Here is a 26,721-nt window from a genome sequence, read left to right on the forward strand (position 1 = left end):
TTTGATCAACGGCTGCCAACAAAATACATAAAAATTAGACAAATAAACGGATACATAATTCAATCATACATATCTTATTTCATCGCTAATCGATATTACAACAGATCAATTCTCATTAAAACCTATATTTTGACCTTGACCTTAAATGGGAACGTTGACGTCACATATTATTAGTTTGTCTATAATGGATCCTACTAGTAATTTATTATTGTATATAACAGCAGTCGAAGAACCTGATAATACATGACCATCATCATACAGAAGTTCTCTCGTTCTAATTATATACCCATCTTTTACATCTAACTTCAAAACCTGCGAGAAAGTAACAGAAAATAAAGGGAGTTAACTGGTGAGTAAATGTAGGCATACCACCACAATTAATTTCCCATGTTGACGGCAATGCTTATTCTGGAGAGAGAGAGAGAGAGAGAGAGAGAGAGAGAGAGAGAGAGTTTAACGTCCACTAGACACAAACTAGAGAGAGAGAGGGAGGAGGTAATGTCAATTCAACGCAAACGAGAGAGAGTTTAACGTCCACTAGACACATTCAAAAGAGAGAGAGAGAGAAAGAGACTATAATTTAATGGTTAATGCTGGTCTGCCTCATTGACTTCATTTAAATGTAAAATATGTAAAATATGTAAATTCTATTTTATTTCTTGGTTTATATCATTTTGTTAGCATTATTATGGTTTTGTTACCTGTGAAGGGGTTTTAATTTCGGGATCATTGATATGGTTGGCTAAGATGTGTTGAATAGGATGAGATCCGACATATAAATGCCCTGTTTTCATATCTACGACTACATTGTCAGGAAACGAGTTGACTGCATAAACCTAAAATACATAATCGATCAAAGATATTAAAAATGCCATTACTCGAATTCATTTTTCTGATGACTCAGCACATGAATATATGTATGTACAATTTTCAGTTTTCGAAAGTAAAATTTAGGTATAAATTTACGATAACTGAACATTAACCGATTATATCAATCGAATAATAACTGATTATGTCAATCGAAATAATAACCGATTACATCATTGGAATAATAACCGATTATGTCAATCGAATAAACACCGATTATGGCAATTGAATATTAACCCATCAAGTCAATCGAATACTAACCTATCAAGTCAATCGAATAATAAGCGATTACGTCTATCGAATAATAACTGATTACGTCAATCGAATAATAAATGACTACATAAATCGAATAATAACCGATAACATCAATCGATCAATAACCTATTATGTCAATGAGAAAATAACCGATTACATCAACTGAATAATAATCGATTACATCAATCGAATAATAACCTATTACATAAATTCAATGATAACCGATTACATCAATCGAATATTAACCGATTACATCAATCAAATAATACCAATTACGATTGTTTCGAATAATATGACTACCCGAAGAGTAACTGTGCATAAAGTAATAGATTACTTTACATTGCATTTCTGAATAACTGAATATCCTAATATGTGTGCATTGTTGGTGTACGAGTTTTCTGACACATGCGCTGCAGATCGTAAGGTCTGTTATTAAGCTAGCTGTTTCCTGCCTAGTCTTTTACATCACAAAGGGTACGGTTGTCAGTTTTCAGGCCCTAAGTATAAGGGCATTAATGGAATAAAGACATGTCATATTCTAGTCCAGCAATGATATCTATTAGTATGTTAATTACAACGTACCTGTTTTATAATCAAATCGTCATTGGGTTGCCTTTCAGCTACGATGATCTCTTTATTCAAAAAATTACACACATACACAAACCTACAAAGATGGCTTCTTTCAGTTATTTCACAGGAGATATCTAGATAATTTGGATCTGTTTCATTAAATCATACAGATTCCTGCCTATCATCATCAACATATTTAAACAAGTATATCTAATTCTTATAACGTCAATAAATAATAGTCACTTTACCAAACTTAAGGTCCTTAAATGCAAAAAAGACAAGTTAGTGTATTCACAAGGAGAAGTCACCAGTTGTGCATCCTAACGGATCTGACGTTCCCAAGACAAAGTATTACCAGGTATAAATTTACGATAACTAAACAATAACCGATTATGTCAAAGAAACAATAGCCGTTTACATAAATCAAATGATAACCGATTACATAAATCGAATGGTAACCGACTACATCAATCGAATAATAACCGATTACATCAATCAAATAATAACCGATTATATCAATCGAATAATAACTGATTATGGAAAATATTAAGAATCTTTTTCGCTTTCTTTTTTAATATAGCAAATTTAGCGTAGTTCAACTATGCACTGCGTTTCCTAGAAATCCCACCTTACTAAAGTAATGGGCGGGGTGCTGAATGGTTAACTCGTTCGCGTAAAACCACAAGGTCTGTCACTGAGTCAAGTGGCGTGGTTTCAATTCCCTGCTTGTATGGTACAAGATGTAGGGTTGCCTGTCCAATCTCGGGATTTTCCGCATGTGATGAAAGAGCGAGGCCCCGTGTACACATTGGCGTGCAAGTAAAAGAACCACTGGCAGTCGGAGGTCGAAATAATAGTAGGCAGCCCATCTTCATTATCCCAGTCGGTGCAGAAAAGTGGGACGTTAAACTCCATTTCATTTCATTTGTTGAATCTTAAACCGATATTAAAATCTAACTTGCCTTCCGTCATTAGACATATATAACCCATTTGACATAGCCATGCCATCTAATACCACTCTGTATGTTTTACCATCAAAATATACCACTGTATTCCACGACGTTCGGCCTAGTATCTGTACCATCATCATACGTTGGCTTGGACCAGTGCCAAAATTGGTAAAATAAAAACTATTCTCTCCAGTTACTTGTACATCGTTGACACTTAAAAAATCAATACGACAAAGGGCATTAATACCAATGTACTCAAAGATGCAGTATGTAAGATTTAGATAAAGGGTTGACCGTTCTTGCTATAATAGTTCAAGAATAGATAATTCAAAATGAACACATTGAAAGTTTCATTCAAATTACTTTCTTCTGAGCGACCTTATCACTGTTTGAAGTTTTGATAAAGATTGTTTATTATCGTAGCAACGGTACTTGTTAATCTTCTCTCCATTTTTTAGGTAAATCATTAAATGGCGATCATATTTTAATCCGTTTTTATCGGCGCTATTCATTGGTCTAGATAGTTGACACGTGAATAAATGTCTAAATAATAATTTATAGAAAATTTGAAGCCAAAATAAAAACCTGCAATAGGTAGATTTGGCTTTTACATAATGCATCTTTAACATCTGATGCCACTTTCGTTTTATTTTATTTTTTTATGTTATGCTACAATTAGATATCAACCCATCCTAAATCTAAGCTGTCTCGAATTCGACTACAATACAATAAAATATTGCTAATTGGTATGCGCTGTCAAAGATCGTCTGGAGAGATTCTTGTATCCATTACGATTAATTGGGAGGAAAATGGTAAACAAACTTCTTATTACGTAAACCGTTTTGGCGAATAGCCTGGTAGGTAGTTATCATCACTCATCGGCTTCTATTATGTCCACGCTAATATTCGTTATATCGGGTCGGAGATAATTTAGGCTGGAATGATCGAGACTATAATGCAGGAGTAAAAATCAGAAAAATAAAACGAAACGAAATTTTAATTAAGTTGATAAACGACACCCCTCCTTATCTACAAAATTAACAGTAACATCGTATCATCACGATATCGTTTAATATGTTTATACTACTTACAGTAACATCGTATCATCACGATATCGTGTTACATGTTTAAGTTGATCTATATTACTTACAGTAGCATGGTATCATCACGATATCGTTTAACGTGTTTAAGTTGCTTTTTCCCAGGAATAAATTCAAACTTTTCAATACAATCAACCCCTAGTCGTTCATGATTCACCACAAACAGCGTTTTCTTTCCTAAAACAAAAAGCAGTTGATGTTAAAGGAGGCAAGTCTCTAACCCATTATCATCCACTGGCCACGACACTGCAAATGCGACTTATTGGTCAATTTAAATCAACATTGATGTTATTATTTTACCATGAAAGAGTGAGCTTCTGATATCCAATATTTAAGACACAATGAAAATCGGGTGCAAGAATGCTTCCGAGTGCCATTTGTATTGAAGCGACTCGATGAATGAAGCCAAACGGCTCCCACAGGAGAATGCTACCATTGTCGACTGGAATAACCAGACGCCAATGACTGTTATTTAATTTGGACGTATTTCGCCCAACATAACTGATTAGAAAATTTAAGTAAAAACAGAAATGATAGAATGTGAATCAGTTTATACGCATTCATAGTACATTATTATATGGCTGCGACCAATTTGTGTCCATTTCTATGTACAGCAATATATATAATTAATGCAAACAGTAATATTGGAAAAAGTTCTAAAGTTCATCTAGATAATGAAATATGAATCAAAAAATGTGTACGATAACTTCTTTGTCCTTATAAGCATTTCACATTCCCCATCAGTAATCTGGTTGAATACTTTATGGATATAATACCCCTTGGTTTATTACATGCAACGTTTGAATACTCTTACATGTATTTATATCTATATCTATATAACATTCGTTAAACCTTAATCATTACTAGTAATACTTGACTGAGAACATTCCTCTTGCTTTTCCAGCGTGGTTTCCACTTTTCAGTGGTGCAGGACTAGAGGCAAAAACAAAAGGAATTTAAACAAAAACTTTGCCAGTTGGAATTCAATTACTGCCGGGGCCCAATTTACCCATATTCCTGAAGCAATGACCCGGGAAATCCCTCTCTTGTAGTAGGATATTAGCTCTAATCAAACGAAACACTGCGGGGAGTATGAATTTACCCCCAACGCACACTGCCTGGCGTATGACCGTCTTTATTAACACGGTTGAAGTAGGAAGCAGAGCATTATAAGCACCATTTGATTCATTCATTTGTTTACCTGTTTTAGCATCCTGCCAGCCACTGATTCCGTGAGGTAAGAATCTGGACACATCAAATCCCCCATTACTTCCAATGACTTCCAGCTGCTCGACTTCCGCTTTATTCTTGTTGAAGTCAAATAAATACATTCTACCAATGATATTATATTTCTTTATATAAGCCCATTTGGTGGACGATTCGTTTTGTAGAATAAATCCCTTCAAAAAATTAATAAAATTTAAATAACCAGAGAGTAGTATGAGAGGTTCTGGACACCCGTCACATCTAAATATAAAATGGAATAAGGTTTAAGTCTGATTTCTTTGCACCGACTGGTCTAATGAAAACGGGCATACGCCATGCAGTGCATTATGGGGAACATTTTGCCAAGACAGTTCCGCTACGGCCTACTCTAATTTCGAATTCAAACTGTCTCGAGTTCTTTATCGTGTATGCCTATGTGTTTATGGGACCTCGGTTTTTCGTCCCATCCGAACGACTGGGAACTGTTCATTACTTGGACCTCCGTCCTCCAACTCTGACAAGGGGAAATCACGTGCTGCTGAAATCCCGAATCTTATTCACTGAGCAACCGCGGCTCCCACACCAAAATGTAGATATAGCCTTTGTGTAAATTTGTATTTTACAAAAACTACCATGACTAGCTGGGTTGCAGATTTTTTTCTGCATTAAAATATTAACCAACTTTCTATAAAATTATGATGAAGTTCGTTTGGCTTCTGTAAAACAATTAAATATAATATTTACCGATGTAACAAAAGCTAATCCATCTGGAAAAACGTGGAAATCTTCTGAACTCAGACCTGAGAAAAGACGATAATTAGATTATGTCAGTGTTACTAGTTATTCGGGCTACATTAAATACATCCAATAACAACTGTCGAAAGAGGCCAGTCGCTATTTGGGATACGGGGGGAGACCGATCGATGACGATGATTTTAAATATCGATATTGCCGACATGGTTGCCTATATCGATATTTAAAATCGGTATCGATTTATCGGAAAATTTGAAGTTAAAAGAAATAACTGTTTGTATGCTAATAATGCATTTAAATGTCTTATTGGTTATAAAAAAAACCTATGATCCGCAAACTCTGTTTTCTTAATGTTTGTTTCGTTCACAACTGGTCTGGTGGTGTTATTAACAAAAAAGTATTCGCAGCTTCCGCGCCCGCTATCAATCGCTATTGACAATTTTCCTCGGCCGCTTATAACAATAAATAAATTTCAATTAAAATCGAGTTATTTCCCCTGAACAATTAATTTTAAATTATTGTCATTGTTGTAAAATTACCATCGCGGTGTTTGTACCTTAGTGTGTGTTTTAGGACTTCTAATTCTGTCTTGTGGTTTGGATTGTTCGTATTTGGTTTTATTTTATTTAGTTTTAGCGTGTTTTGAATAATTATATGGCGGTGATTCTCCGACACAAAACATTCCGTTAATTTCATTTTATTAAAGCTCCTTTATTTTTTATACTAGTATCGATATCAAGAACTGAATATCGATATCGATATTTTCCCGTACCCGCAGTCGCAGACGATTATCGGCTATATAGATATTTTTCACCAGCCCTAGTAAGAAGGATTCGACATAAGGATACATATCCGAACCAGTGTCATATTCAGGACAACTATGCTGTTGCCTAGGTACAAACTTAAGAGGGGCAACAATTTTTAGTTTTTGACAAGGGGTGGTGTGGGTGTGGGGCGAGGGGTATATAAGTAGTTGACTCTGCTTATTACGTAGAGCCGTGGTGGATCAGTGAGTAGGAAGCCGCTCCTCTAGCCAGGGGGACACAGGTTCACTCCCGGCGTTGGTGAACAAAGTTCCTTGGGATTTTCCGACGTGATTTCCCCTTGTCATTGGTGCAGGACAAGGGGTTTGACAAGAAACAGTGTGGTTGGGGTGGGACGAAAACACGAGGGCCTACTGTTCTGCAGCGACTAGGCTAATAAAGGCGGGCATACGCTATACAGCGTGCTATGAGGGGAATTTTATCTCGGACAGAGCGCTACTGCCAAATCTAATATCAAATCCCAACCGTCAGAGGCTCTTTTACGTACACATCAATGTGTATACGGGACCTCGTTCTTTTGTCCCATACGGTCGACTAGAGTGATCACAGTGTTATCAAGTACACACATGGGTTAAAAATACCATCACACAAATAAGCATTACCTACTCCTTTAACTGGTTGACATGGTCCTGGGTAATGTTCATTATAATGTAGATGAAAACCCATCAAATATCTAAAATAAAATATACATCAAATAATAGTAATCTTCAACTGTAGCTGTTGAACTACATCATCTAAAAATAAGGTACCATTTTAAAATAACTCATTGTTCACAAATACTGCTATTATGAGGTACATTCTCCTCTGTAAGGTAATTGTATACCACATAGCTTATGGCATGGTCGTCCTAATTGTAAGAACTATGGTCGTCAAAATATTAATTCTAATGAGAACGTACTATTCAGCTATTTTCATTTGGGTCAGGTGGTCCGTATATTAAGTAAACAAAATCTGGAATTCACCTTTAATGTCAGTGTGTGATTTCGAGTTATCTGGTGTTTTTGTACCCAGGTTCTAGGTATCTGAAGTTTTTTCGGTTTCTAGTTGCCTAGTGCCCTGCTGTACTGCTGTGTACTTGCCCGCCCAGTGTATAATTTTCTGGTGTTTCTAATTGTCTCTGGTCTAGTTACCCGGTGTCAGTTGTCTGGTCTAGTTTTCTGGTGTCTAGTTGTCTCTGTTCTAGTTGCGGTGTCTAGTTGTCCCTAGTCTAGTTGACCGGTGTCTAGCTGTCTCAGATCTAGTTGTCCGGTGTCTAGTTGTCCCTGGCCTAGTTGTCCGGTGTCTATTTGTCCCTGGCCGAGTTGTCCGATGTCTAGATACCTCACGTCTAGTTGACCGGTGTCTAGCTGTCTCAGGCCTAGTTGGCGGGTATCTAGTTGTCCCTGGCTTAGCTGTCCGATGTCTAGCTGTCTCAGATCTAGTTGTCCGGTATCTAGCTGTTCCTGGTCTAGTTGTCCGGTGTCTAGCTGTCTCGGGTCTAGTTGTCCGGTGTCTAGTTGTCCCTGATCTAGTTGTCCGGTGTCTAGTTGTTCCTGGCCTGGTTGTTCGATGTCTAGTTGTCTCTGGTCTAGTTGTATAGCTGTCTCTGTTCTAGTTGTCTAGTTGTCCCTCGTATAGTTGTCCGATGTCTAGCTGTCTCTGGTTTATTTGTTCGGTGTCTAGTTGTTTCTCTATATAATGATATGTTTAGTTTTCCGTTTTCAGGTAATATGGTGTTTGGTTTTCTTATGTCTAGTGTCAAGTAATATGTTGTCTGGTTGTCCTTGTGTCTGATGTCAAGTAATCCAGTGTTTGGTTGTCTTGTGTTTGGTGTCAAATATTCTAGTGTTTGGCTGTCCTTTTTCTTGTGTCAATTAATCTAGGGCTTGGTTGTCGTTATGCTTTGTGTCAATTAATCCAGTGTTTGGTTGCCACTGTGTCTGGTGTCAAGTAATCTGGTGTGTGGTTGTCCTTATTTTTGCTTGTCTTGTGCCCAGTTGTCTCACTATTTGCTGTATGTACAGGTATATAAAATGTACTTACATAACTTTGATTAAATGTTGTATGACGAGCAGCAGCAATGTCGTCACAATCAATATGATCACAGTTCCAACTTTCATTTTTTACCATTTATTCTAAAAAAAAAAAGACTTCCATCGATCAGAGCTATATATCAAGATAGGCTGACCGCCAACCTAGGTCATGGTCGTCCTTTTGTTACCCAGTATGTCTATTTAATAGATAAATATTAGAACAAAACAAATATTATGACTGTCAGTGAAATTATAAAATCTCGCGACTATGACGAATTCTGCAGTTGGCCTTAATATTTAGACTTTACCATAGAATACAGTGGGTCGGAAGTAGATAATGTGTAAGTATCTGTAATTGCACAATTATAACCAATTATAACCGAGACGATGCTATACGCCTCATACCATCGACTAATTTATAGTTAAAAAAAGAGAGAGAGAGAGAGAGAGAGAGAGAGAGAAGGGGGGTTAACGACCACTCGACACAACCTAGGTCATTTAGGGACTAACCCATGGTTCAATTTTATTTCAATAATTCGCTTGCGAGTAGGGATCTTTAACAGAGGGGGGGGGGGCAGAGAAAACCCACGAGGTTGGGCAGGTGACCCTATTCCTGCTCAGTACAAGCGCGGAATCGAAACACACGGTACTTGACCCAATAACATACAAGACCCCGCCCCCTACCACCATACATGTACCTAGTGAATTCGATAGTTAAACAACTGTAGATATTAACATGAAATATTGAACAAGGTGAAATATTAAATCTACACTGGTCATCATTTGATTGATTTTGAAGTCCCTGGGAACCATAACATTATGAACGTTGAATCTCTGAATGTGTGAAATAGCCTTATTTAACGTCCGCTTCCACCGATGTGATACCGCAGACAATGAATCTCTGAAAGGAATATCCGCCCTAAATGGTCCAATTCTGTTCAGTATTAACAAACATGTATGATGAATTGACATCTTCTGCAGGCCATATAAACAAGTCAGCGCCACCTATAAGTGTTGGGTATATTATTTAACGGTTTGAATTCAAAGTACGGCTCATATTTTGATTTTATTATTTTTTTAACAAAACGTTAAAAGGAACAAATTTAACAGAACACAGTTATTATGGGATACAATCACTAGTTTTATTCTAAAGTATCCTCTTATCGTTATTAAGCACAATGATCGCTATATGCCACTTGTTCAACGTCAATATGGGGATGTGGCAATTAAGTGTTAAACCTAGTGATTGTTTCCCATAAAACCTGTGTTCTGTTAATGTGTTTGCCGATCGCTAAATGCCACTTAAAGGGACAATAACACTCTTGCTGGCTTGACAGCTCCAAGAAAAAAAATATTAGCCTTATTCTAAGTATTAGATGTTTAAGTGTCCTACCTGTTGTGTAAATTATGCATTACATCCTATTTTACTTGTCCAGAGGGCTCCAAAATATTTTTAAATCCTTGTCACATTTGAAAACGTTTACGTTAGGCTTTTCAAATCAATTAGTTGAATTTTTCCAATTTTTTAAATTAGGTGTGTTAAGATGAAATTTGTATCCTCAATTAATTGGAATATTATAAAATAGTACAATTTGTTGACCAGAATAAAGATTGGGACATATTACTCAGTTACAACAAGAGTGGTATTGAGCCTTTAAAGATTAGAGTACATCTGAGTACATTTTAACGCGGATTAATCTCTGAAATATTAAATATTGTCCGACTATGATTAGCAAAATAAGTTTCGTTCTGTTTTTGGGATTGACGTTGTTACATTCTGCATTGTAGGATTTTAGCTATAGACATGGGTCATTAAAATTATATACACACTATGCAAGAGTTAAATCTGCCTATTGCAGGTCTTTCTTTAGGCCTGAAATTTTTAAACTATTAATTAGACATTTATTAACATGAAAAGACCTTAATCAACTCTCGATGCCGTCCTGTGTGTTTGATTTTCACTGGATTTGAATCCGATCTGCTGCTCAACGCTCATTGATGATTAAATCCAAAAATGAATAATCGAGACTATGTGTTTTATCGTACCGACTTTATAGTAATGATAATCGAGGCTAGGCCTAAAATTCAATCGCTAAAATATTAATTCAGAGTAGAGCAATTTGACTGAAATTTTCAGCATATTCCCTTTACAATATCTAGTTTTTAACTATTATAGTGAGAACTGCCAGTCAGCTCCATAATGCCCTATTAAATTGGATTCACTAACAACAAATGGCTAGAATTAAGAGAAGAAGAAATATGTCAAATTATAAATATAAAATCCATCTTTAAGAGAATTTGGTCCTTACCTTCTATGAACTAATATTTCTTTAAATCCAGGTGTACTAACGGTACAATATAATATAGAGTAGAATGATTGTATTAAACAGTCACTGTTTATATAGCCAGTACATAGTTTTGCAACTCATGGTTACTTGTTAGAAATGTAAACCTTGACACGTGACTTTAAATTCAGGTGTACTAATGGTAAAATATATTAATGCAGGGGCGGATCGCATTAAACAGTCAGTGTTTATATAGACAGTGAATACGTTTTGCAACTCATCGTTACGCAATATAGAAATGTAAACGTGAAGTTATATTTATTGTGAAGTAATGACCTTGTATTCCTGCTTTGTCATGATTTATTGCGTTACGGGTAAAATCAAACGGATAGCAATGTAATGCTATTGGGTTAAACGTCCCACTTTCTGCTCCAAATGCACTTATTATGAAGAGGGGAGAGAGAGAGAGAAATTGGGTTTAACGTCCACTCGACGCAAACTAGGTCATTTCGGGACTAACATATGGGTTAATTTTATTTCAATAATTCGCTTGCGCATAGGGGTCTTTAGCAGTGGGAGGAAACCGGAGGACCCGGAGAAAACCCACGAGGTTGGACAGGCGACCCTACTCCTTGTCACGTACAACCGGGGATTCGAAACCACGCCAGTTGACTCAATGACAGACTTTATGATACAGCGCGCGCACGCTAACCATTCAGCCATCCAACCCCCCCCCCCTATTATGAAGAGGGTTATACGCCACGTGGTGGCAATTGCGGACCAGCTACCTGTGGGTGGAGGCGGCAAAGCTGGGGTAAAGGCCCCTCGGAGCGGCGAAGGCGTAAGCCCTATTGGGAAAATACGGTCTGGGACTGTTTCATAAATGAAATGGGGTTTAACGTCCTACTGTTCTGCTTCTAAACTGGGCTAATGAAGACGGGCATACGCCATGCAGTGTGCTATGAGTGGAATTTTGCCCGGGCAGCGGCGCTACGGCCTACTCTTATATAGAATTCCAACTGCCAAGGGATCTTTTACGTGCTATAGAGGATCACGTGGCTAAGTGGGTAAGACGCTGGCTCGCTAGCCTGGAGGTCGGGTGTTCGATCCCTGCATTGGCCGAGAAAGTTTATCAAGATTTTCCGGCGTGGTTCCCCCTTGTCAGTGATGCAGGACGGAGGGCCTGACAAGGACAGCTGTCTATAGTCCTTCGGATGAGACGAAAAACCGAGGTCCCGTGTATACATTGGAACATAGTGGTTCACGTGTTATTGTATACAGTGGGTTTATAGAGAGAGAGAGAGAAATTAGGTTTAACGTCCACTCGACACAAACTAGGTCATTTCGGGACTAACGTATGGGTTTAATTTTTTATTTCAATAATTCGCTTGCGCGTAGGGGTTCTTTAACAGTGGGACACGAGGTTGGACAGGCGATCCTACTCCTTGTCAGGTACAACCGGGTAATCGAAACCACGCCAGTTGACTCAATGACAGACTTTATGATACAGCGCGCAGACGCTAACCATTCAGCCAACCAACCCCACTTAGTGGGTTTACAGCAGGGTGATTTTGGTAAGAAATCACTGGGAAACTACAACATGCAAGTCGATGACTGACTGAGAATGTGGGATTTAATCACCGTAAAAGTTATTGATTACCGAAGCATATCACAAATATTTTATTTTATTATACGAAATTCTTTAGGGGAGTGGGAGCGAACAGAGGGTAGACCAGATTAAAGTCGTGAAGTCGAGGTCGAGAAGTCGAGGGCGGGAAGTCGAGGGCGAGAATGCGAGGATCTGGCCCCGATAACACGAAATGTTTTGTAAAGTGAAAGCGTATCCTACCTTGTACACAGCTCACACCACTACTTATAATCTGACGTTAATTTCAGAAGCCGACCAATCTGATTAAGATACAGATCTATATTTCGCTTCGTTTTTTTTTATACTTTCGATGACCCACACTACATTCGGCTTTTGATCCTATGACGTCAGACATGGAATAATCAATCAGCGTTATGACGTTTCTAGGGGTTTACCCACAGTTCCGTAGAGAGGACGCCTAGAACTCGCCGCAACATACCGTTTCATTGGCTAATTCCTCACATAAACTAGAACGCATGTTATATAACAACTCTTCCAGAGCTTATATAGTGTTGTGAAGAAATAGGATCAGATTGAGAAGCTTGCATACTAAAAATTTTCTGAACTACCACACCCACGAAAAATTTTGAAATCATGCCTGGAATTCCATTTGGATAGGTTACAAGTTTGCAATTGTTTTTGTAGTTGATGGTAAATGGAATAAAGATCACGTTCTTAGACGAACGCAGAATTTTTATTTGTAATCTACGTGGTGTGGCCTGTAGAATTATAATTCACATGTCATTGTAATAATATACCATTGTGTACATGCTTGTATCGGAATAAACTGTAATTATTGCTTAAAATATGTACGTAGATACATAGGCAAACGGGATCGATGACAATTAGGGGGGCAGGAACCCGAAATGCCCGAAAAAATTTCGGGTTTACAGACAGCGGCGCGGTCTTCCACTCTTCCTCGAGAGGCGAAAAATCGGAGCTTACGTTGTGTGGATCTCCCCCTCTCCCCAAGAAAATTTTGGAATACTTGACGGCTGCAAACACGTTTTCCTGCTATTTCAGCCCGTGAACAAAGAAACTTCAAAGTGGTCTAATATAGGCTAATTAAGATGGCTGGCTCGAATTCCAATCAAAAGATCAATAGTTCACAGTCCACGGAGACGGGACCTTTGGGAGAAAATTTTGAAAATTTAACTGCCGCAAACGCGTTTTCCAGCTATTCCAGCCTGTGAATACAGCAACTTAAATTTGGTCCATTATAGCCTGCCTGGTTGAGCCGAATTCCAAACAACCAATCAATCGATCGTCGCGGGGTATGGGGCCTCAGCAACTCCAAAAGTATCCAATAGTTTTGTAACCGAAATCCCATTCTGAATTCCAACCATCCAATCAGACTGACGCAGCTGCATTCACAAATAATAATCGATGCCCGAAAAATGTCGCACAAAGTAGAGTGGCTCCAGACAAATGTTTTAATCCATAGTCAACTCAGTACAAATTCGTGGTATTCAATTAAAATAAAAGTAAAATTAGTGTTTTATTAGGGTTCGATGACAGTAAGGGAAGCAAAACTAGAAATGCCCGAAAAAATTTCAAGCTTACAGACAGCGTCGCCGGTTTTCTTCGAGAGGCGAAGAATCGAAGCTTACGTTGTATGCCCCCCCCCCCCCCCAAGAAAATTTTGGAAAATATGACGGCTACAAACGCGTTTTACTGCTATTTCAACCCGTAAAATTAGTGTTTTATTAGATTTCGGGCACTTTTTTTTTCACTTTACCCGTCTACCCGAAAAGTCAGTTTGCCCGAAAGTTAGGATGGCAGCTGCCCCCCCCCCCGCCCCCCTGGCTCGTACGCCTATGCGTAGATAATGAATAAAAACAAAAAAAATGCACGGATTTTTTTCTGTTTTTCTAGTTTTCTCGCGATTTGTGATTCACGTCGCGGAGACAGAAGAAATTGTAAAAAATTAATAATATGACTTTAGCTTATTTATAAGGCTACCGGAATAAACTATAATTATCGCTTCAACGTTTTAAAGTAGTTTATAGAAAATTAATCAAACCGGACCTTTTCTATATTCCTAGCTCTTATCTCGATTGTGACAGCCAGTTCATTTTATGGATTGTTATGATTTTGAACAGATATCGTTTGTTATTGCTCTTATATATAAGGATTTTCCTTGCGTGACTTCCCCTTTCTTCAAATCTTCGCTAAGCATCTACCGTGGCTATGATTTCTATGTTAATATTATATTTGGAATGTGTTAAACCAGTTCTGTCACATGTATTATTGACTGACACCAACATTGTCCTTTAATTCAAAAGGTTCTGTTCAAACGTTTTTCTGATCCGTCCTGCAAGGGGTAGCCATACCGGTACAAAATCCCGATGATCTTTTTCGGTCAACAACCCAGTGGAACGCAAGGGATGTACGATTCGCACTTGAGCGGAGAAAGAATACTAGCGCACTAAACATAAACAAACTCCCATAAAACAAACCCGCCCCTTTTCTTTGACTTGGGGGTCCTTATATTCTACTGGTGACACCTCCACTGGACCTGTGGGTCCTGCCTCAGGAGGTTTATATTAAGGTATCTCCCCGGATTCGGTGTTTTCTTCCAGTTTTATTGTTTGTGATTTTCAAAAAGAAATTTTGGTCGGAGGCTGGCGCATCTGGTGCATCCGCAATAATCTGCTACGGGGCTTCTGAAATTGTTCATTCTAGTAGTTTATTCATCCTTTGATTGTATGAAATAAAAAGCATTTTGCCACCAACGGGAAGATAACAATAGTGACCCTTCAACAATCTAAATTATGAACTGTATTTAGGAATAGATACATCATCGACAACATGAATTAACATAGCGTCAAATTTAGATACTGATTCATAGTCTATCAGTAATTCACCATCGTTATCCGCAACCCACACACCATCGACACCGGTAATCTCTAATTCTCCAATTTATACTGAAGGAAAGCGATAAGAAATTATTTTTGGAACATTAATACGCGTCTTCATCATCCTCTCACACAGTCGTCACCATACTAATAACACACATAGGGTTCACCACAAATTCGCGTCATTTCATACATTTCTTATCAGATACAGCCAACAAATATTTCCGGCGTGAGCGTCATGGCTATTCTACTACACAAAGACCCAGACTTCCTACTCGATCGTAGCTCCGTTTAGCCAGCGAGGAATTCTGTGTTTTCCTGTTTCCATACGGATAAGAATGTTCAGTGTAAGATCAGAACGTCCTTTGATTATTAAATGACAATATTGGTGTCAGCCAATATTACATATATGATAGAACTGGTTAAGGGAGCCACGGTGGCTAGGTGGGTAAGGCGCTGGCTCGCTAGCCTGGAGGTCGGGTGTTCGATCCCTGCATTGGCCGACGTGGTCTCCCCTTGTCAGTGAAGCAGGACGGAGGGCCTGACAAGGACAGCTGTCTAGTCCTTCGGATGAGACGAAAAACCGAGGTCCCGTGTAAACATTGGAATGAACGTAAAAGATCCCTTGGCAGTTGGAATTCGATATAAGAGTAGGCGATAGTGCCGCTGCCCGGGCAAAATTTCCCTCATAGCACACTGTATGGCGTATGCCCGTCTTCATTAGCCCAGTATAGGAGCAGAACAGTAGGACGTTAAAACCCATTTCATTTCATTTTCATTTATAGAACTGGTGAAACACATTCCAAATATATTATTAACACGGAGATCATTACTACGGTAGATGCGTAACGAAGATTTGAAGAAAAGAGAAGTGGCTTAAAAAATGGAAAAACATGAGTTGTCCATATATATAACGGACCAAAGTAGAGAGGGATAACAGATACACGCTCTATTTTCAGCTCATTGACAAATCCTTTGAAATCAAAATTTCTGATTCTTTTAATTTGTGTTAACTTAAAGATACAGATCAAATAGAAATTGGTTTAATAATGAAATTCAGAAGAAACGAAAAGCGGAAAAACAGACAAATATATATATATATATAAAATGTAAAAATGAGACTAACACTACAATAAGAAATGCAAAACGTTGTCATGTTATGAACAATATTCTTGACAATAGTGGTAATACCCATGAAGTTCACAAGATTATCAATAAAATCCTAAATAAAACCTGACAAGGACAGCTGTCTAGTCGTTCGGATGGTACGAAAAACCGAGATCTCGGGTACACATTGGCGTGCACGTAAAAGATCCCTTGGCAGTTGGAATTCGATATAAGAGTAGGACGTAGCGCCGCTGCCCGGTCAAATTTTCTCTCATAGCACACTGTATGGCGTATGCCCGTCTTCATTAGCACAGTTTAGGAGCAGAACAGTAGGGCGTGAAACCCCATTTCATTTCATTTCATTTCCTAAATAAAAACGGGCCAGGCCGAGAACATATTCCCCAAGTAAATCGGGGCTATGAAGTTTTGGCAAATGATTTTGCTAATTTTTTTCAAATTTTTTCATACGATCAGGTCTTGGAACAATTCCACTCGCTGACTCTAAGGATAGGAACACTAGCTCTGGCGTGCAACTCTCAACATTTAGAACCGAATCTAATCTAGATATAAATAAGATCGTCAAAGCATCGGCATCAGCATCGTGCACTCTAGATCCCAGTCCTATTTGGCTACTAAAACAGTGTCTTGACGTGATGGTAGCAGCTATTACGGATATTGTAAATTTCTCTTTGACTTAAATCTTTTAAGAGTGATATTAACCTTAAAATAAATTTACGTATGCACATTTCAATTAACTCATCTTTAGCTTTACAAGTAAGTGTATTACCAAAGTGAAGTTCTGATTTGACGATGTCTACGAATGAATGAATGAATGAAATATGGTTTTATGGCACGTCAGCTCCAACCGGGCTATATTGCGCCAAACATATGGTGAATCTGAGACAAATTAAAACAATATCACATAAATGAATTTATATATGTAAATAAAAACAATATCACAGAAAATATATTAATTAAAAATAAATATAACAAATCTTTTACATATATAAATATTTAAAACGATATACATGATTAAATATATACAATTAAAATTGATTATAAAAGTTTGTCTCTTTTAAAAATGTTAGCACTTTGTCATATAGCTCCGGTTGAGCAAATAGCTGACGTACTGACTGGCAACGGTAATATTTAGATCTAATGTTCTTGAGATGTTTGCACTCAATCAAGATGTGTTTCACTGTCAAAGGAACATGACAGTGAACACATTCCGGTTGAGGCTCTCGCTTCAAAATGAAAATATGAGTTAAAAAAGTATGACCAATGCGAGAGCGACACAAAACAACTTCATCCCTCCTGTTGGTTCTATAGGAGTTGGGCCAATCTCCTAGGAGAGGCTTAATGTGATGAAGTTTATTTGTGCCTGCAAAATCCCAAGACCGTTGCCAGCGGTCATAAATAAAATGATTTATACAAGAATTAAAATCTTTATATGGTATTAAAAAGGGTGATTGGGGAAGATCTAAAGCAGCTTTGGCAGCAAAATCTGCTTGATCATTCCCCCTTATATCTACGTGACTGGGGAGCCAGCAAAAGACGACGTCTTTACTGTTGTACTCGTATGATAATAGCAGATGATAAACATCTGCTACTAATGGGTGTTCAAGCTGTTTGTTGTTAATTGCTTGAAGCGAGGACAGAGAATCAGTAAAGATGATATACTTTAAAGATGAAGAGGATTGTATGAACTCCAAGGCCTGAAGAATGGCCTGGAGCTCAGCTGTAAATATTGAAGCAGCAGGTGGAAGACACACAGAAATGGTCTCAGATGGCGTCACGGTAGCCGAGGCTACCCGATCACCATCTTTAGAACCATCTGTGTAAATAGGAGCATAATCACCATACTTAGACCTTAACTCTCTAAAGAGAGATTGGAACACCTTAGAGCTAGTATCTCTCTTTTTATGATGAGTTAGATCGAAATCGATCTTTGGGGGAGATATAGCCCACGATGGAGTCCTAAAGACAGGGGTATTCGCAATACTGTCAAGGCTGATACCAGCCTCAGACAAAAGGGGTTGTATGCGAATACCGAATGATGGAATAACATTAGTCTTCACCAGATACAAATGCTCATAAAGAGGTCTAAATATGGTGTTAAATGAAATGTGATTCGGAAGTGATGCTATTTTCGTAGCATACTGCAGGGCCAGTTTATCACGTCTGTTGTGCAATGAGGGCTCATGCGCCTCGACGTATAAACTGTCCACTGGAGATGTACGAAATGCTCCTAAACTGATTCTAAGTCCCTGGTTGTGTATGGTGTCGAGCTCTTTGAGATAAGACTCGCGGGCAGACCCATACACAATACACCCATAATCGAGTTTTGATCTTATTAAAGCTCGATATAATCGGAGCAAGACCTTACGGTCTGCTCCCCAGTCAGTATTTGATAAGACTCTCAATATGTTGAGGGCTTTCAGACATTTCTTTTTTAGGCTTTTAATGTGGGGGATAAATGATAATTTCTTATCAAATATCAGCCCCAGAAATTTGGTTTCATCCACAACTGGAAGGCGGTTGCCATCCAAAAAAAGTTCTGGATCTGGATGCAAACCTCGTTTCTGACAGCAATGCATGCAGACAGTCTTGGATTTCGAAAAACGAAATCCATTTTCGGTTGCCCATTGTTGAAGTGAATTCAAACAAAGCTGCAACTTACGTTCGATTATCCGCATGTCTGTAGAACCATAGCACATCTGAAAGTCATCAACATAAAGAGCGCCGTTTGTACCTGGTTTAAGGCACGCTGGGATAGTATTAATTTTAATTGCAAACAATGTTGGAGATAAAATACTTCCCTGTGGAACTCCCATTTCCTGAGGAAATGGGTCAGAGAATATTGATCCCAGTCGTACCTTAAATGACCTATCTTCCAGGAAATTTTTAATGAAGATAGGTAAGCGACCTCGTAGGCCGAGGTTATGGAGGTCGCGCATGATACCGTGTTTCCACGTTGTATCATATGCTTTCTCCAGATCAAAAAATATTGCAACTAAATGTTGCTTCTGGATGAAAGCATCCCTGACGAACGTTTCAAATCGAACGAGATGATCAAGAGTGCTCCTTTGGGACCTAAATCCACATTGGAGGTCAGTAATGAGGTTGTTGGACTCTAGGTACCAAACAAGCCTTCGATTGATCAATCTCTCCATGGTTTTGCAAATACAGCTAGTTAAAGCGATCGGACGATAGTTGGTAGGATTCGTATGATCTTTACCGGGTTTAGGGATGGGAATTATTGTGGCTTCATGCCACGAAGGGGGGAATTTCCCATCAACCCAAATCCGGTTAAAAAGATCCAGTAAAATTAAGAGAGTGGAAAAAGGTAAATGTTTAAGAATTTGGTAGTGTATTTCATCTGGCCCAGTTGCAGTATCTCGAGCTCGCTTTAGCGAATCCCGAAGCTCTGCCGATGTCTACGAATCTACCATCAATGTAATAATAATAATAATAATAATTTATTAAACTTATATAGCGCCAAAATCCAGCTGGAAAAAGCTGCTCTATGGCGCTTTTACAACATAAAATAGACATGTAAAAGTAAATTATTAAACTTATAAGATATCATAAAAGACAAGTAAAAGTATTTCAGTAAACTTATAAAACATATTAAAGACATGTAAAAGTATATCAGGACATGTAAAAGTATATCAAAATATATTTTTCAAACAGGCTAAAACATGTTAAGAGCTAAATAAACTTATAATCAATTAATAGTTTTAATAAATAACTCTGTTTTAAGATTCTTTTTAAAATACTGAAAGTTGGGCTAGTTTTTGTGGTGATGGACATATCATTCCAACGTTTAGGAGCTGCCACTGAGAAAGAACATTCACTAAAAAGAGGTTTGGATTTTGGAATGTTGAGGAGATGTTGGTTTACTGAACGTAGTTGGCTTGAGGGTTCGTACTTTGATAAAATATCACGGAGATAGACTGGCGATCCTGGACAATGTAAAGATAAATAAGTGAGACAGAGAACTTTAAAATCAATCCTAAAGGGAATAGGGAGCCAGTGAAGCTGCTTTAAAACTGGGGTAATAGGGTAGCGTGATGGGTTTAATGACACAATTCTTGCTGCTTTATTGTGTATAAGTTTAAAGGGGTATAGTGTTGTAGCAGGAAGGCCAACTAATAGAGAGTTACAATAATCTAAACGTGAGGTTATAAGAGAGTTTACTATAATCTAAACATTTTTTACATCAACAGTATAATTTTGTTTTGCAGGAAAAACAAGAAGTTTAGTCTCATCAGGATCGAATTTTACTTTATACTCTTTTGCAATATTAAGTAGCTTAACCAGGGTCTCCCTACTCATCATCGGCATAAGCGAGAGAGAGAGAGAGAGAGAGAGAGAGAGAGAGAGAGAGAGAGAGAAATGGGGTTTAACGTCCACTCGACACAAACTAGGTCATTTCGGGACTAACATATGGTTTAATTTTATTTCAATAATTCGCTTGCGCGTAGGTGTCTTTAGCAGTGGGAGGAAACCGGAGGACCTGGAGAAAACCCACGAGGTTGGACAGGCGACCCTACCCCTTGTCACGTACAACCGGTGATTCGAAACCACGCCAGTCGACTCAATGACAGACTTTACGATACAGCGCGCACGCTAACCATTTAGCCATCCAACCCCCCATCGGCATAAGCTATTGCTCCGACATACACATGCCCCATGGAACAACCAATTTTACTTTTACTACACCTTACTGGCAATTCATCAGAGAGAGAAAGAGAGAGAAATGGGGTTTAACGTCCACTCGACACAAACTAGGTCATTTCAGAACTAACATATGATTTTTTAATTTTATTTCAATAATTCGCTTGCGCGTAGGGGTCTTTAGCAGTGGGAGGAAACCGGAGGACCCGGAGAAAACCCACGAGGTTGGACGGGCGACCCTACTCCTTGCCATGTACAACCGGGGATTCGAAACCACGAGAGTTGACTCAATGACAGGCTTTGTGATACAGCACGCACGTGCTAACCATTCGGCCATCCAACCCCCCAGCAATTCATCAAGATAAATAGTTAACAATATTGGAAATAGAACACCTCCCTGTTTTACACCATTGGACACATTCAATTACTAAATGCCATTGAAACAGTTTGCATTGAATGTTGTTGTGGTATAATTTCCCTATAGCTTATTCTAATTTTCTGATTAATGTTCATGTTCAGCAAACATCTGGCCGCTGTAAGGGGCGTAATTCTCTCTGATTTAGTCATTTTAGGAGCTTAATAAAGTTGATCCGATCGAATGCCTTACTGGCATCAATTAGACAAACCAGGATATCAGAATGATTCCGATTGGCGATTGTAATACTGAATTGTCTCATCAATGATAAAGGAATAGTGTGTAGTTGAATAGGAACTTTTCAAACCATATTGTAAGTCGGGACTAAGAAACACATCTTTTATGGCGATCTAATAATATCCAATCAAACATCTTACCGATGATACCGCGATAATTGTCGGAATCGTTTAAAGAAAAACAAGGACTAATGAAGACGTTAACATAAACACTAGATGTACTAAATAAGACCCTGGTTCATACTTTATGAACTGGTTATGTTTCAGGTGATTATATAATAGCAATATGAATCTCTTTGTACCCTATAACATGATTATTGCAACATTTACTATTCTGGCATTTATATATTACATTGGACTGGATGTCATTCCTTATGGAAGACCAAACAGCTCTTTATTCAGTGTTCTTAATTCTTAGTTCTTAATTCATAGTCCTTAAATCTTATTTTTTCATTTGTATCTAAAGTAGATTATTGGAAATTAACACATGGTCTATTACAAACTTTTCAAAGTTAATCTTGCTTTCATAAGTAAACAATACATTACTGTTGCATACCTCTCTGTGTGCTCTAAACTGTTCATAAAGATAAAATGTTAATTGTGTTTTAAATATTGGTAATATTGTTGCCCCCCCCCCCGTGCAGCCGTACGTCCGTCCGTCGGTACGTCGTTCTCTTTCAGTAATTTCCATAATCACTTCCAGAGTTATGGCCCTTGATTTAAGTGTTTTGTGTAGTAAAGGTTAGTATAGGGCAGAACTAGAAGTCAAACAAATTCTAGCGATATCTGATAATTACTTATAGGTTGTTACTCCTAATCACAAATGTTTTCAAAATACGAAAAAATATGCGACAACCCTTGTTGGCTACCTCGAGGGCGTATATTTCATTACCTTGTAATATGTCTTTAAAATCCACAACAAGCCCTCGTAAATGTGGTAGAAACGGTGTATGCTGCATTAATTTGGGTCTTTAAGAAATTCGGCTAAAAGCTACTACTTTAGAGACGGATGTTTAAACTCCAGCACGCTTAGGAAATCAGGTCACGTGATATGTACTGCTGACTTCGTTTAACACCGTATTTCATAGATACGATGAACTAACATCGGGTGATGTAGAATAATAATTTAATTATGATTGCTTAATTAAACTATTTAACTGCAAATAGAATACGGCCATCATGGATGTCAAACTATTCACCAATTTAAGTTTTATAATTGTGTGTATACCTTCCTTGTGTTTTTGGAGTGTTTTATCTTATAATATTGACACGGAACATGCCAGAATATTTAATGGACCAAAAAGAAGCTATTTTGGATATACAACAGTCCTAACAAGAAACCAAGATGGTATAAGGTAAGTGTTAAAAGTGATTTGATAATACTTATACTACATGTAATACTAATCATAATACTAACACTACTGTCTGAATCATCGTAACTTTTAAACGGATTTCTTTGATTATGAACAAACTACTGAACTTTGGTTTTTATAAACTTACCTGTGTATTTGAAATCAACTCTCCTTAAATAAATTCGTCTTCATTAGCCCAGTCGGAGCAGAACAGTAGGACGTTAAACCTCATTTCATTTCATTAAATAAAATCCATTGCACAACTAGTTATCCCAACGAATAAAAAAGTTCTCTCTTGAAAAATTGGAACCCCACAAACTTTTGGCACAGAAAAATACCAATATGGAAGCTGATTACGCAACTCTTCGGGAGATATCATTTTGTGTAAGGTATTTTACATTCTAGTAAAATCTCTAATGTTTAATATACTAATGAGAAGACCGATACTAATACAATAATAATACCAATACAATACCAACACGAATACTACTTCTACTAATAATAATATTATTATTAATAATAATGAAGATAATAATGGTGATCAAGATGATGGTGAGGGTGGAGATAAATAGCGCTGTACGACGCTCAAGATCCCCGAGATTCAACATCATCCAACAGCGCTAAAATGGGCGTGGCACACCCATAATAATGGTTAATGTTCCGTGTCCACATAATGTAAATCCACAATTGTCTAGGTAATTAATTCACCAATGGGGGTTTTGTACATTCTCCGATTTCCGAACTCAGAGCGCGCATATATCTTAGTTTCAAAATAACCCTACATATACTAGTTTTTTTTTGTCCCATCCAAACCAGAAGACCTTCCACCCACTGACAAGGCGGGAGCCACGGTGGCTCAGTGTATAAAACGTTGGTTCGCTAAGCTGGAGGACCTGTGTTCGACCCCTGCTTTGGTCGAGAAAGTACGCCATGGTCAGGGATGAAGGAGAGATGGTCCGATATGGGACAACGCACAGGTCCGTGTAGACATTGGCGTGCACGTAGTAGATCCCTTGGCAGGTAGAATGTGATATAACCGTCGATCGTAGCACCGCTGTCCGCAAAATGTCTAATAGCACACTGTTTGGCATGTACCCGTCTTCATTAGCCAAGTTGGTGCAGAACAGTAGGGCGTTAAACTGCATTTCATTTTGTTTCCCACTGGAAGAAGGCTGATGACTCTTAATCCCAATACCCTTCGATATATGAAATCCCGGTCCAGCCTAACTTCCCAGGAAGCGAGAGGTTTCGTGTCCGAGGAAGGTTATGATTACCCTTTCTGGAATACCCTAGAGAATTTGGCGCAAAATATCCCAAATGGTAAATTCCTTTCGTTTGAGGAGTTTGCATATACGTGGTATATAATAAATAATGGGAAACTGTCGTCCATACAGATAACAGATCAATCTACACGTTAGCATGTCTACACCTCACCTAACCCCACTCTCCAGTACTAATGGATATGCTACTTATTGTTTATCTATTGTTTCAGATTGTTAGTAGGGGCGCCAAATGATGATACCGAAAGTGGGGCTAATAAAACAGGTAGTGTGTATATATGTGATACAACTGACGAGGGGGAATGTTCAAGATTTTATGATCCGGGTATTGGTAAGTACAGTCAACGTTTCGTAGTAATAGTTGTGCACATCGTTCTGTTTGCTGAATTAAACGGAATGACGGAATGAGCTTTTAGTCCACCCTCAGAGTAAAATGATGACATCATTTGGTCGTTTGTTTATTTCGCCTATGCACGATTGTGATTTCAGCCTACTCGAGGATCTGACGAAATGAAAAACGTCACTCGGTTAATTCCACATGCATCAACTAGTCTCTTTGGTCAGCGCTCTTTAAATTATCAAGCACCTGTTTTAGGGAATAATCTACCATTTAGTTTAAGATGTTGTACATCCCTATATTCTTTTAAAAAAATAACTTAAAACACATTATTTAATCAGGCTTTTAACAGGCTCTGTATACAATCGTTAGCATGTCCACAATCTTCTTGTTTATTTATGATTACACTGTCACTTTGTTAAGTGCCCTTGAACATGTTATATGGAAGTGCGCACAATAATAATAAATAATATAATGTCCTAGTTTAACCAATGCCCCAACATTGGACCACAAATAATAATCACTGACAAACAAAGGCTGTCCAGTAAATCAGATTTACTAACACCTAAATGGATCCAGATCACCCATTATTCCTACGGTGTCACACACGAAGTAAGGGCCAGAGTTATATTTAGCCCCCCCTCCCCCGGAAAAAGTTTCGCCCCCCCCCCCCCCCTGTGAAAAAATTTTCGACCATAAAAAATATATACATTGTCCGTCAATGTTAGTGCACCCCTCGAGAACACTTCCCGCCCCCTCGTTGCTCGGAGCTACTTACTGCCCTGCTTAACATAGACGAAAACGGATCTAAAAGCACATATTATTAATGAAATATGTATGTATATAAAGTGCTTTATATTCAATTTATTCATTTTTTATTGTAAATTCTAATCAATTATGAAGTACGTAAGTGAACAGTCCAGATTGAACCACTTAGTCCATTCTACACGTATTTTTATTATTATGTTGTCGTTCGTTTTACTAATTACTTTTGCATTGACTTGTAGGATATGTTTTCCCTGATCATTACAAATGGCATCCGAAACCATATAAATAATACAGTACTCGTGTAATGATTTTAACATTTTCATTATGTCTTAGATATTAGGATACCATAATTTCACGGCAAGATAACAACATAAATATTGGTTGATATTGGCCAATATTGGATTTTAAAGATACATTATTCAAGAGCTAAATCTGCCTATTGCAGGTCTTTCTTTACGCCTTAAATGTTATATACATTATTAATTAGACATTTAGTAACATGACAAGACCATAATCAACTCTCGATGCCATCGGATGCTCGAGATTTTAACTAGATTAGAACGGTTCGGCCGTTTAATGTTTTAATTTAAAAATGAAGAAGCGAGGTTAAGACTCGAATATACCAGTTCCATATCTTGTCAAAACTACAAACAGTGATAAAGTAATTTAAATGAAATTTTCAATCTATTCATTTTGTATAATCTATTGTTGGACTACTATAGCACGAACGGTCATCTCTTTATCTAAATCTTACATAATGTATCTTTAATTCGTGTTTTTAATTTCGAATATTATGGAAAATATTGAGTTAGAAGTTTAGCTCCTTTAAAGAATGGGTAATAACGTTGGCTCGCTCTGCGTTGGCCAAGAAAGTTCATCAGGATTTTCTGGCTTGGTTCACTCTTGTCAGTGGTGCAGGGCAGAGGGTCTGGCAAGGGGAAACGTATAGTCGTTCGGCGTGCACGTAAAATATCCCTTGCCAGTTTGAATTCGATATAAGGGTGGGTCGTATGCCAGTCTTGATTAGCCCAGTCGGGGCAGAATAGTAGGACGTTGAACCCCATTTCAATTCCTTTCGAATTTCGATCGTAGTGATCGATGAGTCGAATAGTAAAGGATATAGTAACAGTGCTTGATAAAGTTTCATATTGAACAGATGTGAACAGATTTCCAGGCATCTTTTAGAAATAAAATAGAATTGGGTTTAACATTCTACTT

General features: G+C 38.0%; 1 protein-coding gene across 1 annotated transcript; it reads right to left on the bottom strand.

The window, feature by feature from the left end:
• Positions 1 to 141: 141 nt before the first annotated feature.
• On the bottom strand, positions 142 to 21,553 carry LOC126832618 (serum paraoxonase/arylesterase 2-like). The gene is made up of 7 exons (XM_056103247.1): positions 21,544 to 21,553; positions 5,693 to 5,715; positions 4,944 to 5,142; positions 3,793 to 3,919; positions 2,651 to 2,855; positions 702 to 836; positions 142 to 312 (listed from the first exon to the last, which is right to left on the bottom strand). Exons 1-7 carry the CDS (start codon positions 21,551 to 21,553, stop codon positions 142 to 144), a joined length of 870 nt encoding a protein of 289 aa, XP_055959222.1.
• Between the last annotated feature and the right edge of the window lie 5,168 nt (positions 21,554 to 26,721).

Source organism: Patella vulgata, chromosome 9, assembly GCF_932274485.2.
Source record: "Patella vulgata chromosome 9, xgPatVulg1.2, whole genome shotgun sequence".
NCBI classification, from domain to species: Eukaryota; Metazoa; Mollusca; class Gastropoda; family Patellidae; genus Patella; species Patella vulgata.

What these genes read in the sequence shown, in the direction of transcription:
- LOC126832618 (XM_056103247.1), bottom strand. An exon ending in CTGGCAGGATGCTAAAACAG is followed by an intron (nt 3,920 to 4,943) that starts GTAAACAAATGA and finishes TTTTTGTTTTAG; the next exon opens with GAAAGAAAACGCTGTTTGTG. An exon ending in AAATTAAAACCCCTTCACAG is followed by an intron (nt 313 to 701) that starts GTAACAAAACCA and finishes ACTTTCTCGCAG; the next exon opens with GTTTTGAAGTTAGATGTAAA.